Source organism: Zophobas morio, unplaced genomic scaffold, assembly GCF_036711695.1.
Source record: "Zophobas morio isolate AGI-343-1 ecotype UQ-CSIRO unplaced genomic scaffold, CSIRO_AGI_Zmor_V1 ptg000007l, whole genome shotgun sequence".
In the NCBI taxonomy this organism is placed as follows: Eukaryota; Metazoa; Arthropoda; class Insecta; order Coleoptera; family Tenebrionidae; genus Zophobas; species Zophobas morio.
The window spans coordinates 4,910,158-4,926,957 of NW_026972112.1; the positions used below are offsets into that span (position 1 = coordinate 4,910,158).

The window sequence follows — 16,800 nt, forward strand, 5'->3', positions numbered from 1 at the left end:
ATTTTGCAATGTCCAGTGTGTTTGTAGACGTTGTAATTTTGGGGGAGCACGTGCCCTTGTGCCCTCTGGCACCAGCCGCCCCTGCCCAAGAGTATGAAACAATAAGTCTCCCCTTTCCGTCTCTGTCTGCCATCTGTCTTTTTATTCGACAGATAATTTCCGAATTGTCAAATTTTTAATCTATGGTAGGAATTTCGTGAAAATGATAAAATCCTAACTAAAATTATTTAATGATCCCCACCAAGAATGTAGTACATTTGGCGTGGTAAATACTCTTTAAATTTTATAAAATAACATACTCCTGTACCTGTGGTTTATGAATCCGTCTTGAGGTTTTCTACGAACAAAAATCGAAATTGACAACCTTTTGTACCTCAATGTGCGACTTTGGACTTACAACGCGCTTTTTTTTTTTGTTTATTACACTATTACTGAAAAAAAAGAAGTATTCTAATAGTATCCAATTGGCTGCTTTCATGTTTTCTCGACGTTTTATGACCCCTAGAGTTCGAAAAAGTGATCTCCCGATCCCGTCTGTCGTCTGTATTGATTTTTAATAGACATAATCTTCGAAACTACTGGACCGATTTTCGTCAAATTTTATATGTATTTTTATATGTAATTTAGGAGTATCATGTAAATGGTAAAACGCTAACCAAAATCTGTCTGATCATCCCCACCAATATTTTCATTTTCCACTCATTATATTGCGTAGTCAAAATTATCTAAATTTTATGAAATAATAGACTCCTATACTTGTGGTTTTTGAATCTACCGTAATTTTCTTTATTATTACTTTCCGAGCGTCAGCTAACGAAGTATTGTAATCAAGTCGATTGGGAGATTGACTACTTTCATGTTTTCATTTTATGACCCCTAGAGTACGAAAAATAGGTCTTCCGTTTCCGTCCGTGGGTCTGTCAGTCTGGCTGTCGTCTGTCCGAATTTTTATTAGACTGGTAATACTAAATATTTTTTCTTCTGTGTTCTAATAAAACGCTTTTTCTGTCGACTTTTTATATTTTTTTATTTTTACTTCCCGAGCGTAAGCAAAGGAAGTATTGTAATCGAGTCCGTCGGCCGACTCTCTACTTTTACGTTTTCTCGATCTTTCATGACCCCTAGAAGACGAAGAAATAGGTCTCCCATTTCCGTCTGTCTGTCCGTCTGTCCGTCTGTCCGTCTGTCCGTCTGTTGTCACGGATTTTTATTAGACAGATAATCTCCGAAAGTACTGGACCGATTGTTGTGAAATTTTGTACTTATATTAAGAATATCATGTAGATGGTAAAACGCTAACCAAAATTTGTCGAATCATCCCCACCACTAAAGCGATGACGTCACTTCAAAATTGTACATAGTAAATGGGTTTTCAATTGTATAAAATAACATAGTCCTACACATGTAGTTTACAACTCTGAATCGAATTTTCACCCGAAACGTCCAGATTTTTGGAAAAAAAATCAAAATTATAAAACAACATTTTGAAATTTAATTTTTAATCTGCTAACCAGAATGCTTTGAAATGTTGCAGATGTTTTAAGGCTATAAAGAGCATCATAAATCTTTAGTCAAAAAATATTTGCTTATCCCCTCCAAAAACTTGATGACGTCAGCTCAAAAGTTTGTGGAATAAATCATATCTAAAATGTACAAAATATGATGAGTCTGTACTTGTGAACTATCACTCCATTAATATTTTTTGGATTTGCATATACAGGGTGACTCAAAAAAATTAATGAATGCGTAAATATATTTTATTGATTTAATCAGGAACTACAAAACCGAATGCTCTGAAATCTTGCAGATGTTTTAAGGTCATAAAGAGCATAATAAATGTTTAGTCAAAATATATTTGTTTATCCCCTCCAAAAACTTGATGACGTCAGCTTGAAAGTTTGCCGAATAAATCATATCTAAAATGTACAAAATATGATGAGCCTGTACTTGTCATTTATCACTCCATTCATATTTTTTGGATTTGCATATACAGAGTGACTCAAAAAAATTAATGAATGCGTAAATTTATTTTATTGATTTAATCAGGAACTACAAAACCGAATGCTTTGAAATCTTGCAGATGTTTTAAGGTTATAAAGAGCATAATAAATTTTTAGTCAAAATATATTTGGTTATCTTCTACAAAAAACTGATGACGTCAGCTCAAAAGTTTTCCGAATAAATCGTATCTAAAATGTACAAAATATGATGAGTCTGTACTTGTGATTTATCATTCCATTCATATTTTTGGATTTGCATATGCAGGGTGACTCAAAAAAATTAATGAAGGCGTGAATTTATTTTATCGATTTAATCAGGAATTACAAAACCGAATGCTTTGAAATCTTGGGAATATTTTAAAGTTATTATAAGCATGGTAAACTTTTGTTCAAAATGTATTTGTTCATCCCTCCTAAAAAAATTGATGACGTCACCCTTAAATTTTGCTGAATAAATCCTATCTAAAATGCAAAAAATATGATGAGTTTGTACTTGTGATTTATCATTCCATTCATATTTTTTAGATTTTCTTAAGAGGAGGTTCAAAAAAATTAATGAAGTCAATTTATTTTATTGATTAAATTAAAGGCAACACTTATTATTAGTATTACACCCCAACCAACCCAATTTGGTAGACACAAAATTTGTTAAAGGAAAAACTCGGTTGAAACATAAGGGTAGCACGCTTATTTACATCGACTTTAACATTACAGACCTGCATTTGTTTTATGCGTTCACTTGATTCCGCGAATATGAAATAGACATGTTTATAATCAACCAATTGTGAATTTCACCGTCAAGAATTAAAATAAAACCCAATGTTTTATATAATAAGCGGAAGTCGAAGCAATAAAACCGACGGTCGTTTTGTTTCCAGTTTCTGTGTTTGGCTCTCACGTATGCTGTTACGCCTGTCATCTTAAATTAACAATGTTTATACATACACGATTTTCAGTTGCCTCTGATACGTAGGTATACGTGAGTAAATTGTTTCGTTATTTTATTGATTATTACAAATCAATATTCAAACGACCCAATTCATTTTCCCGAAAATTTGAGAATATAATAATTTTATTCTTAGTATTACACTACATCTATCCCAACTGATATACGTGTCCTTGCAAAAATGTTGATGACGTCATCGCAATTTGTTTTTAAATTCCCACTACAAAAATGTAATGAGAAAAAAAACACAATAGGCATGCAGTCGTCAAGTTTCCGACAGCGAGGGAAGTACTGTCTAAACTCTTTAGACCAATTTTTTGTTACCGGTTTCGGACTACACACTGTCCTTCTTCAAAAATACAAAACAGTTTCAGATTTCTGCGTGTTCGAATAAGGTCGCACGAGTGAGTTCGGATCTCATACTCGACTTTTTTTTATATTTAGTAATAACAAAATTATCATTATTACAATAACAGCTCTACCCAAAATAATATACCGACCGTTCTGTCCTCTGTTTAAGGAGACAAAATCAATCAAATTTTACACAAAAGGATGCGGTCGCTAATTGCTTCGCAGTATAAACATAAACACTCGAAGTTAAGTATGCCATTGCTAAGAATACATTTTTCTCGTTGGTTATTTGGTTTTGATATACTGTATGTCGTCCATACTTGTAATTTGCGCCCTCACGATGAGATGTGCGATAGGAAAACGGAAACGTGCGAAATGAGAATCGTGATGTGGGAAATGGGGTGGACGAAATGAGAAATGCGACGTGCGAAATGGAAAATTGGAAGAAATGAGAAAAGAGAAACATGAGAAAAAAGGAAAATGAGGAAAATTAAAATAGGGAATTGAGATGTGCGAAATGAGATTGTCGAAATCAACTTCGGCCAATTTTTTCGCTGTGACTTGTATCTCTATTTTTTAACTTGCAGGGGCTATCATAAAATAAATGAAATTTTGCAAAATCTAATTTTATAATTTTTCGAAAAAAAATTGGATTTGTTGGATTGTATTTAAGGAGGCGGGCAAACATTTTTTTTTTTACATAAACATTCTAAGTTAATACTGTATGTCGTCCATACTTGTAATTTGCGCCCCCGCGATGAGATATGCGATAAGAAAACGGAAACGTGCGAAATGAGACACGAGATGTGCGAAATGGGACAAAATGCGAAGTGCGAAATGGAAAATTGGAAGAAATGAGAAAAGAGAAACATGGGAAAAAAGGAAAATGAGGAAAATTAAAATGGGGAAATGAGATGTGCGTAATGAGATTGTCGAAATCAACTTCGGCCAATTTTTTCGCTGTGACTTGTATTTCTATTTTTTACTTGCAGGTACTATCATAAAATAAATGAAATTTTGTAAAATCTAATTTTATAATTTTTCGAAAAAAATTGGATTTGTTAGATTGTATTTAAGGAGGCGGGGCAACATTTTTTTTTTACATAAACATTCGAAGTTAATACTGTATGTCGTCCATACTTGTAATTTGCGCCCCCGCGATGAGATGTGCGATAGGAAAACGGAAACGTGCGAATTGAGAAACGAGATGTGCGAAATGGGACGAAATGAGAAATGCGAAGTGGGAAATGGAAAATTGGAAGAAATGAGAAAAGAGAAACATGAAAAAAAAAGGAAAATGAGGAAATGAGATGTGCGTAATGAGATTGTCGAAATCAACTTCGGCCAATTTTTTTCACTGTGACTTGTATCTCTATTTTTTTACGTGCAGGAGCTATCATAAAATAAATGAAATTTTGCAAAATTAATTTTATAATTTTTCGAAAAAAATTGGATTTGTTAGATTGTATTTAAGGAGGCGGGGCAACATTTTTTTTTACATAAACATTCGAAGTTAATACTGCATGTCGTCCATACTTGTAATTTGCGCCCCCGCGATGAGATGTGCGATAGAAAAACGGAAACGTGCGAAATGAGAAACGAGATGTGCGAAATGGGACGAAATGAAAAATGCGAAGTGCGATATGGGAAATTGGAAGAAGTGGGAAAAGAGAAACATGAGAAAAATAGAGATATGAGATGTGTGAAATGAGAATATCGAAATAAACTTCAGCCAATTTTTTTTGCTGTCCTTTTATCAATATTTTTTTACTTATAGGGGCTGTCATAAAACCTCAGACCAATTTTTATATGTTTTTATTGTTTAATTCGTTGTGCTTTTAGACGATAATAATAATACGATCTTTCATTATTACAGTTGTAGTCAAGGATAACGCGTCCGCTTCACAGACAAGAGGTCTGGGGATTAAAGCCGGGGCCGGGCAACTTTTTTTTGTATTGAACAAATCAAGAATGGTTTATCCCATTCTCAAAAAAACTGAAAATACGGTACTGTCATTATTAGTATTACACTGCTTCTATTCAATTGTCAATCCGTTTCCTATCATGGATAGAGAACTAAACTCCAGACAAATATAAGTAAGTTAACAGAGTGTCGTCATAACATAATATGTTCGAGTTAAAGGCAGTGGCGGAGTATGGGTGTTCAAAGTATAATGCATTAATCAATTCAGAAGAAAAAAACAAGCTCTATAAGAATCTCTGAAACATATATAGTGTTATTTTCGACACACGATCAACTCGAAAGCTGATAAGTCAGGTTTATTAATAACAAAAGCGCTGAATTGTGCTTCGAATTACTTAAAATAATGAATGTGAATGATTCAAAGATAAAAAAATAGTTAAAATTAAGATATTACGAAAAAAATGGGCTGGTTTTTTCCTAGACAAGAAATCTTCATGAAAATAATAGGCCATGACTGGGGCGTGGTATTCGTTACGCTTCGGAGAGTGGGGAGATACCTAAAATCCTTCGACCAATTTTTTGCACATACTGGATACAGTAGACAATCTTTTTTAGCCAAGAGATATCATCAAAGCTTTCAAGAGAAAACATGTATTGACCTTGAACTCACATTCATTTCATAATCGGAGCAAAGAATAAGTATATTTTAATGAGTCTCCTTTATTTCATTGTGTCTCAAAATGAAAGGAACCGTTTTACCGTCTTATCTTGATTCCGGAAACTTACATTTTCGTATTCTAAGATATGTGACAGACCCGTTCAACCTAGCTTTCTTGCAATACTGGTCATTGTTATTACTCGGGAAGTGAATAAATGTTAATTTGGGAGACAGAAATTCAACCTTGCGAATGGTCATCGGTATTGTGTGTGGGTTAAGTCAAAAAAAAAAAAAAAAAACAATAATAAAGGCGCATTTTCACCTTAGTCGTTTATCTGGTCGCTACTTACACAGTTTTAACACACTGACTAACCACAAAGGCCGAGTTGCGACTTCCCGGAATTCCGGCGTGAGGTGGGTGGGTTAAGCACCAGGTGTTCCCCGACCGGGGATTATTGCATTGTACTCAAGATCAAAGATAATAGCGTCCTGTTAAATCACGTCAGAATTGTCTGCTAGTTCAGACCGTCGGGCCAAATCACAGGGCAAAGAACTTTCTAGACAGGTGGTATTGAATCTGCGTCTGCCCTCACGCGCTCATCCAACCCCCAGGTCGGTGGCCTTGCGTTCGCACTTGCAAATAGCAGATGGATTTGATTCGGATTCTCATGAGTCAGCATGAGAAGCTTGTGCAATCCCATTATAAATTAGAATTAGCGTCTGCGAAGATAAATCAATAGCATCGTTTCTTGCATGTTGGCACCGGATTCAACAGGTTTGACGCGAGTTGCGGAAAGCATGCGAGACTTGATTAAACTCGTGGGGTTTTTGTCGGAATTATTCGAGGAAGTAATTTTTCGAAATTCGACTTGATGAAGTTTTATGGCCGTTTTCAATTTAATGACAGCGTGTGTAGCGAACACGCAGGTATTTCGGTGGTAAGAAAATCAATCCGGGTGTCGCGTGTTTGTTACCCTTTGATATTTGGGTGCACCCCGTCAACCCTTTTCGAGGTTAGGGGAGGGGTTTTTTCAATTGTGGGAAACGAAAAATGTGCTGTAGAAGCAATTTGGGGACATTTCAATGGGGATTTAGAAATTTTGCACCGGTAAAACCTGACGGACGGCTTATTCAGTTGATAATGAAGTACGTAGTTATGATCAGGTAATTATTTTTGACTTTCGCGTGTTATTTCTGGAAAAACACAGAATATTGACAGATTGACAGTAACAGGTTTTATTAAATCGTTTCATTGCGGTCTGTTCTCTCGGTGTGTTTAGATGGCGCCACGGTACCAACTGTCACTTTTGTCGTTTGTCAAATAAAAGTTCTATAACTTGATTTGTTTTTTATGTTGCATGATTATTTGAATGAAAAATATCCGAATTCGTAGAGAACAACACTCAAACTTCTCGTGTTCATTAAATTTTCATAGCGAAAGCCTCTACTTCGAAAGTTATTTCTGCGTGACACGTTGACAGTCCCTGATTACGAATTAAATCCCCGAAAATTCTCCTCGAGTGTTTAAAACAGACAGACTGCGGTCATTCCACGACTTTTTATAAAAACAGTCCGGGTTTGATTTCCGACAAATAACCATTATAATAGAACGAAGACAAATTTAACGATTAGACAAATGTTAAAGTGTCATCTTAGGCACGATTTACGCATGCGCAACATGTCGCAATCGTTAAATGAGCCTCCCTTGTTCGATTCGTTTAAGAAAAACTATTTAGCAAGCACATTAAGAACTAAAACTAGAGAAACAGCTTTTTCTTAGAGTGAAAGTATGCATTTCTTGCAAGCTATAGCGAAAATAATGCGTGCTAAACCGATTTTTAGTGTGAACAAACAAAAAAAAGTCAGCGTGTCTTGGGTATTGCGTTCTCTTTGGCGCTTTTACCCTAACGTGATTTCTGGGAAGTAAAAGTAAATTACCGTCCGATGGTTTTTAAGGAATGAATGAAGGAAAGGATTCAGGAACATTTGCAAGTCATCTTAACAACGCCAAAAATTAGACACCTGTGTTTTCTAGCTGGTACCAAATTTTTTGTCTAGAAGTTATAAACCTTCTTTCACGGCTGGAGAAAACGTTTCCTGGGTCTAAGCAACATCTGTGTTATACCTGTTATTATATTTGTGTCGTTATTATTTAATGAATCCGACTAGTTCGCAGGATGTAGTTACAATAATTTGATAGCTATAAAACGCATTAAAAATGTCCATATTATCTGATAAAATAAATCATTTTGGGTAAATTTATTTATGTGTCTTGAGTAAAAGTTAATTGTGGTTTTGGTTTCTCCTGTAAACAAATGGATGTTAAAAGTTTTTTTTTTAACTGAAAGTGAAATTATGTTTAATTTTAGTGAATTTTCATATTTTTGGAATTTGCTTTGTTGTTGGGAGAAACTTTTACTTTTCGTTTGTTTACATTGTTAATTAGGTGAGAACTTTTCATGTGTAATTTTACTGATTTTGAATTGCTAAAATTTCGTGTACCCGAAAATATTCCTCAGAATTAATGTTTTCGGAACTAATTTTAATAAAAATGAATAGTAAATACAAAAAAAAATATTCTGCCCTTTAGCTACTACGAGGTTATAGATTACGGAAAAAATGGTCTCAAGCTTCCGTCTGTCTGTCCGTCCGTCCGTCCGTCCGTCTGTCTGCTGTGTCGATTTTTATTAGACAGATAATCTCCGAAATTACTGGACCAATTGTTGTATATACCGGGTGTCTGGAAAATGTCGGATTACCTCTTCAATACGTTATGTACGGGGGTTTCGGGAGACTCAAAAAAATAATTCAAAAATTCTTTATAAGAAGACGTTCAACATTCCTGCCTTGTGCATATAAGTAAACTCGTAATGTATCCAAATTTTAATCATTATTTGTAAAAGTTAGTCATCAGTACTTGCTAAGATAAGACTGATTTTGGCAAATGATATACCTTCCAAGAAAAGAGCGGGTGGGTGGGCGGGGCTAGCAGCTGCCCAGATAAAACTGAGTTTGGCAGATGAGACATCCTCTAAGAAAAGAGAGGGTGGGTGGGCGGGGCTAATACCTGCTAAGATGAGACTAATTCCCGTAAATGACGCATCCTTTAAGAAATTTAAATACATTATTATAAGAAAACACATTAGAGGCTCCAAAACACTTTTAAATTCTTTCCAAACAAGAATACCTAGAACCTCAAGATTATTTTAAATTAAAAAAAAAAACGGGGTCCCAAAATTAACTTAAAAACAGGTCAGGTCAGAATTTTCCAAAAATGGAAAAGTCCCCCAAATTTTTTTTAAATTAATTAAAAAAAAATCGAATAAGCAGTTAAAAATGTTCGCAGTTAATTTTAGGTCCTCTGGTGTTTTAATTTCGAATAAATTTAAAGGAATCTGTTGTTTTGTTGAAAAAATCTTTTGAGCCTTTAGTGTTTTATTTTTAATGAATTTGAAAATGTCTTAAGTGCTTTTTTGTAAATTATTTAAAACAATTTTGAGGGACTTTGGTGTTCTATTTTTGGAAAATTTTGACCTGACCTGTTTCTGAGTTAATTTTGGAACGCTGTTTTTTTTTTAATTTAAGAAAATCTTGAGGTTCTAGGTATTCCTGTTTGGGAAGAATTTAAGTGCTTTGGAGTCTCTACGTCATTTGCTAAAGCCAGTGTTATCTTAGCAGGTACTAGCCTCGCCCACCCGCCCTCTCTTTTCTTACAGGGTTGAAAACTCGAAAGTTTTGAAAAGTTGCCTAAAAATCCTCAAAAAAATTCTGAGATATAGATCCCGAAAAGCTAATTCGAAAAATATGAAGCGTCAATGGTCTCAGACCCAGGATTATGAAAATCTGTTTGATGATGATTTTTTTTTTATTGGAAAAATGTCAATTTTTATTTTATCATTAAATTCTGGAGAAATTGTGGGAATTTTCGAAAAAGTTAAGCCGAATTTAACTTCTGCAAGTCGAACTCTAGAAGAAAATGTTTTTGGACAATTTTCGAAGTGTGTTCGGAAAACGGTAAAAAAATTAATTAAAAAAAATTGAAAATTTTTAACAGTTGCCTAAAAATCCTCAAAAAATTCTGAGATATAGATCCCGAAAAGCTAATTCGAAAAATATGAAGCGTCAACGGTGTCAGACCCAGGATTTTAAAAATCTGTTTGATAGTGTTTTTTTTTATTTTCTGGAAAAATGCCAATTTTTTATTTTATCATTAAGGAGAAAGTGTGGAAATTTTCCAAAAAAGTTAAGCCAAATTTAACTTCTGCAAGTCGAACTCTAGAAGAAAATGTTTTTGGGCAACTTTCGAAGTGTGTTCGACAAACGGTAAAAAAAATCATTTCAAAAAATTGAAATTTTTTAACAGTTGTTTACAAATTCTCAAAAAATTCCCAACAGATCTCGGGAAGCTGATTCGATAAATATAAAGCGTCAATGGTCCCAGACCAAGGTTTTCGAAAATTTGTTCGATAATGAAATTTTTTAAAATTCTTGAAAATTGTCATTTTTTATTTTATCAATAAATTCTAGAAAAATTGTAGCAATTTTCGAAGCAGTCAAGTCGAATATAACTTTTAGAGTTCGAACTTTACAAAAAAATGCCTTTGGGTAATTTTCGAAGAGTGCTAGAAAAATAATTAAAAAATTAATTTTGAAAAATCGAAAGTTTTGAAAAGTTGCCTAAAAATCCTCAAAAATTCTGAAATACAGATCCCAAAAAGCTAATTCGAAAAATATGAAGCATCAATGGTCTCAGACCCAGGATTTTGAAAATCTGTTTGATAATGATTTTTTTTTATTTTCTGGAAAAATTTCAATTTTTTATTTTGTCATTAAATTCTGGAGAAATTGTGGGAATTTTCGAAAAAGTTAAGCCGAATTTAACTTCTGCAAATCGAACTCTAGAAGAAAATGTTTTTGGGGCAATTTTCGAAGTGTGTTCGGAAAACTGTAAAAAAATTCATTTCAGAAAATTGAAATTTTTTAACAGTTGTCTACAAATTCTCAAAAAATTCTCAACTACAAGTCTCGGGAAGCTGATTCGATAAATATAAAGCGTCAGTGGTCCCAGACCAAGGTTTTCGAAAATTTGTTCGATAATGAAATTTTAAAAAATTTTGAAAATTGTCTTTTATTTTATCAATAAATTCTAGAGAAGTTGTAGCAATTTTCGAAGCAGTCAAGTCGAATATAACTTTTAGAGTTCGAACTTTACAAAAAATGTCTTTGGGTAATTTTCGAAGAGTGCTGGAAAAATAATTAAAAAATTAATTTTGAAAAATCGAAAGTTTTGAAAAGTTGCCTAAAAATCCTCAAAAATTCTGAAATGCATATCCCAAAAAGCTAATTCGAAAAATATGAAGCGTCAATGGTCTCAGACCCAGGATTTTGAAAATCTGTTTGATAATGATTTTTTTTTTTTCTGGAAAAATTTCAATTTTTTATTTTGTCATTAAATTCTGGAGAAATTGTGGGAATTTTCGAAAAAGTTAAGCCGAATTTAATTTCTGCAAGTCGAACTCTAGAAGAAAATGTTTTTGGGCAATTTTCGAAGTGTTCGACAAACGGTAAAAAAAATTCATTTCAAAAAATTGAAATTTTTTAACAGTTGTCTACAAATAAATTCTCAAAAAATTCTCAACTACAAGTCTCGAAAAGCTGATTCGATAAATATAAAGCGTCAGTGGTCCCAGACCAAGGTTTTCGAAAATTTGTTCGATAATGAATTTTATAAAATTTTTGAAAATTGTCATTTTTTATTTTATCAATAAATTGTAGAAAAATTGTAGCAATTTTCGAAGAAGTCAACCCGAATATAACTTTTATAGACTTCGAACTTAACAAGAAAATGTATTTGGGTAATTTTCGAGGAGTGCTCGAAAAATAATTAAAAAATTAATTTTGAAAAATCGAAAGTTTTGAAAACGTGCCTAAAAATCCTCAAAAAATTGTCAGATGTAATAGATCTCCAGAAGCTGAATCGAAAAATATGAAGCGTCAATGGTCCCAGACCAAGATTTTCGGAAATTTTTAAATGTATCTCGAAAATTGTTTTTTTAATTTATCAATAAATTACGGAAAAATTGTGGGAGTCCTCGAAAAAGTCAAGCTAAATATAACTTCTACAAGTCGAACTCTACAAGAAAATGTCTTTGGGTAATTTTCGAAGTGCTCGAAATTTAAAAAAAATCGAAATTTTTGAAAAGTTGCCTAAAAATCCACAAAAAATTCTCAGATGTAGATATCGAGAAACTGATTCGAAAAAAATGAAGCGTCAAAGATTCCAGACCATAATTTAAAATCTTGCGGCTCGACTTTAAAATCTTCAATAATAATAAGAATAATAATAAGAAACAACCTCACATGTTGAAAATATAACTTTTGTGCAGGTAACAAAACAGAATTCTCTCTACGTTTTCCTAGAGGGTGTCATTTGCCAAAATCACTCTTATATTAGCAGGTACTAGCCCCGCCCACCCGCCCTCTCTTTTCTTAGAGGGTATGTCATTTGCCAAAATCAGTTTTATTTTAGCAAGTACTAATTTACAAAAAAAAATCTCCATGGGCTCCCAAAATAATACACCATGGGTACCCAAACACTGTGGCACTCAAGACTTTCAAACTCGTAAAAAATAATACACTAAAAGCTCAAAAGATTTTTTCAGGTTCATCCAGCAACAGAATTTGTCCTTAAAATTTATCCGAAAATAAAACACCAGGGGACCTAAAATTAACTGCGAACATTTTAAACGTAGGGTTTTGAAAACTTTGACATTATTGGGGACACCCGGTATATTGAGAGTATCATGAAGATGCCGAAACGCTAACCAAAATTTGGCTAATCATCCCCACCAACAATTTGATGATGTCATTTCAAAGAATTCTATTTTAAAAATAATTTAAATGTTATACAACAATATATATCTATACTTGTGGTGTACGTATCCGCTTTGACTTTTTTCCGAAGTGTCCAAATTTTCGTAAAAAAAAACAGTATAATGGCATTACCAGTAACTCAGAAAATAATAGTCCATAGTGCAACTTCGGTTGGCCGTGTTTTTTTTCTTTGTGCTGTAACTGATATTATCTATGTTGATCAGATTAACGAGTCACCCAATTTTCTAGAAAATGTGAAAATGCGCACCTCTTTATTTTAATAATGATACAATAAGAATTATAGTAATAATATTCAAAACATTTTTTCTATAGTGACTTAATTTTAACAACTCTTCTTAGGAGGGTTTGAGAAACTCATTCAAATCAGACAAATTTTTACTTGGTATTCTCTTGATGTACATAAACATTCGAAGTTAAGCATATTATTATTGCTGAGAGGACATTTTTTTCCATTGGTAGGGCCCATACTCCGCCACTGTCTATGATTCTATTGCACTATGTTACGAAACATTGTTAACTTGTTTATCTTTATTTGCCAAATTTTATATGTATTTTGTGAAGGTCGTGTAGATAGCACAACGTAATCAAACTTTGTTGACGCTTTCTCTAAACTTTACATTAGTAAATGTCATTTAAATTTTATAATACAACATACTCCTATATTTGTAGCTTATGAATCCGTGTTGAGGTTTTACCCTAAACATCCAGATTTTCGCAACAATAATTAAAGAGAGAAGAAACACGATCGGAATGGAGTCACGGTTATGAGAAGTACTCTCTAAACTGTTTAGACCAATTTCTTAGTTTTAAGACTAATTATATTGTTACTGTGTTCCCAGAAACCGAGGATGAATAAATTGAATAATATCCTATAATCCTTCACTTAATTTTAGTGTCTCTCAAAGTATGAAAGCTTTTTTTTTATGTAACAATAAGTCTGTATTATTGAGTACATACAAAGAAACCAAAATGCATGAAAACATTTTGAGATATTTTTTTTAAGAGAATGAATAGGCAGAGTTGTCATAAAACTGCATTTCCGTATTCAGTTACAATGTGTCTGTTGAGTCGGGAAGTTCAATGATCAACAACATTCATTTATTGGCGGAAGCACCTGTAACATTCACTGAGATATACGAGATATGATTTCTCAAAAAAAAAATTAATCGGGGAACTAATTACGACGTGACTTTACATTACACAATCACTTTTCTCGCCATCTCCTGGGAGTTATATCCTACCCAACAAAAATAGTGCTTGGAGTGCCTTGAACCCCTAAATTCCATTTTTTGAGCCACTAAATAATCTTGATACTAACTAAACTAAAACTTTGTGCTCGACGGAGCCAGTTGAGAGCCTTTCTCGCACTTCGAACCAATAAACTCTACAACCCGATCGTATTTTATCTTTCTCGCTGCATGAACTTTCTAAAAGAATGCAATCACGTGGTCGAATTGCTAATCGCCCTGCCAATTCAACAGCCGATATCGACTTTCGACAACCCAGCAAACTTGACCCGAGTTTCGTCTTTCAGGTCACGGCAAAACCCACCGAGATGCTGCCAGCGTCCAAGCAACGCATCCGATCCCAGCGGCGTGCGGCCTCTACTACTTCGAGGTGAAAATCGTCAGTAAAGGCCGCGACGGCTACATGGGCATCGGCCTGTCGGCCCAGGGCGTCAACATGAACCGATTACCAGGTAATACAAGTACGTGGAGACGTAGCAATCGATGTATCCTTAATGAGGTGGAGTCCTTCTAGGCTGGGACAAACAGTCGTACGGTTATCACGGCGACGACGGCCACTCGTTCTGTTCGTCCGGCACCGGACAACCATACGGACCCACCTTCACCACGGGCGACGTGATCGGATGCGGTGTCAATCTCATTGATAATACGTGCTTTTACACGAAAAATGGACACCACTTAGGCACCGCCTTCACAGATTTGCCTGTAAGTTCGGGGCGAAAGAGCGACTGTGTGGAGGGTTTCACTTTTGTTAAGGGAGTATCGGAGCGGTTGTGGGATTTCGTGAGTTGCTAATGGAATTAAGGCGATTTTAGCGCTTGTAGGAGTAGTAGTGGTGTTGTGTCGTCTGTAGTGCAGTGAGTTTTGGCGGGTTTGACTAAAGCAATGTGTCACTGTTTTGGTGCGTCGGTTGCCATTTTCATACACATTTTACTGCTTTAGTCGGACCCTCCAAATTAGACTTAGAAAGAAGGTAATACTTCAGCTTATTTGAGCTTACATGAATGATTGAATAAAATGTGCTATTTGTAGACGCGACTAATGTAAATTCGATAGTTTTGTTCGTGGCTAGTTGAACCAATGGAAGTGGATCTCTATGAGTTATAATAAGTACGAAGTATATCGACTGATAGAAGATGGAAGATCGCTGGGTTCTTATAACCTATTATACAGAGTGATTCACGAGTATTAATGTGCCCGACAGAATTGGGAACGCAACCCAGAATACATTGCAAAGGATTCATAGGTGCATGATATTTTTATCCGCATTAAACATTGGTGAGGTAGAATTTATGTTTGTTTTACTTTATTTTCCAAATACGCGCCCCCGAAAAAAAATCTTTGATAATGTGCAGGAGCAGCGTCCTATTGAAACCATAAATTTTGTTAAAAAATAATTCTATAATATATGAAACCTTTGAAAATGTATTTTAGGTTGCATCTTCGGCTTGATTAGGCTCATTATTACTTGTGCATCACCCTGTATAAGATGCTCCTGTTGTGAGTTGCACACAACTTACGTTTCTGCGTCCCGAGCGTACGCAAAGGAAGTATTGTAATCGAGTCCGAAAAAATGGGTCTCCCGTTTCCGTCTGTCAGTCTGTCTGTCCGTCTGTCTGCCGTCCCAATTTTTATTAGACGGATAATCTGCGAAAGTAATGGGCCGATTGTTGTCAAATTTTACATTTATATGAGGAATATCATGTAGATGGTAAAACGCTAACCAAAATTTGTCTAATCATCCCCACCAATAATGTGATGACGTCAGTTCAAAATTGTACATAGTAAATGAGTTTTAAATTGTATAAAATAACGTAGTCCTACACATGTACTTTCGGACTTCGTGTTGAGTTTTTACCCGAAACTTCCAGATTTTTGGAAAAAATCAAAATTATAAAAAACATGCAATTTAATTTTGAATATGCAAAACCGAATACTTTGAAATTTTGCAAATGTTTTATAGTTATGATAAGCATATTAAATTTTTAATCAAAATATATTTGCTTATCCTGTCTAAAATTTGCAAAATATGATTAGTATGCAAAGGTTAAATGTAAGCGCCGCCCTCCCGTCCCCATCTCAATTGTGATGATTTTTTTTTAATCGCCGTGAATCGGAGGCGGAGCTTAATTGCAAAATCCTTATTTTTCGACAAGAAATTACCATGTGAAACATGTTTAAGTATCGTGTTGTTGAAAGACAAATGTGTACATGTTAAGAAGAAGTGAACGATTAAGCCCCGCCCACCCGCCCATATCTCATTTGTAATGAATTTTGCATTTGTTATCACATCCAGGGGCGGAGCTTAATTGCAAAGTCCGTATTTGTCGACAAAAATTTACCATTTTTACATGTTTTAAGTTTCCTATGTTTACTTTTTTTTCTTAATATACGTAGTCACCTTTTCTTTTCACAACAGGAAACTTAAAACATGTTTCAATGGTAAATTTTATGGGTTTTGTAATTAAACTGCTCCTCGATCTGAGAACAAATGAATAATTCATCACAATTGAGGTAAGGATGGGTGGGCGGGGCTTATATTTAGTCCCTTAATAATTGTGATTAATTTTTTTTTATTCGTCGTTAGCCGGGGGTGGAGCTTAGCAAAATTCTAATTTCTAAACAAGAAACTACCATGTGATACATATTAAATATGGTATTGTTGAAAGAAATTATAGATTAAGAAAAAGAAGCAAATGATTAAGCCCCACCCACCCGCCCATATCTTATTTGTGATGAATTTTTCATTTGTTATCACATCCAGGAGCGGAGCTTAATTG

At 34.3% G+C, this 16,800-nt stretch overlaps 1 protein-coding gene across 3 annotated transcripts in view; it reads left to right on the forward strand.

Moving 5' to 3' along the window:
* Ranbpm (Ran-binding protein M) overlaps window positions 1-16,800 on the forward strand; it is a 68,083-nt gene that overhangs the window by 37,414 nt on the left and 13,869 nt on the right. Inside the window, exons 2-3 of one of the 3 annotated variants that reach the window (XM_064049290.1) lie at window positions 14,308-14,481; window positions 14,535-14,725. In XM_064049290.1, the coding sequence (XP_063905360.1) occupies window positions 14,308-14,481; window positions 14,535-14,725 (365 nt within the window). Of the gene's footprint in view, window positions 1-14,307; window positions 14,482-14,519; window positions 14,726-16,800 lie in introns of all 3 variants that reach the window. The other 2 variants (XM_064049289.1, XM_064049291.1) reach the window with 2 other exon arrangements.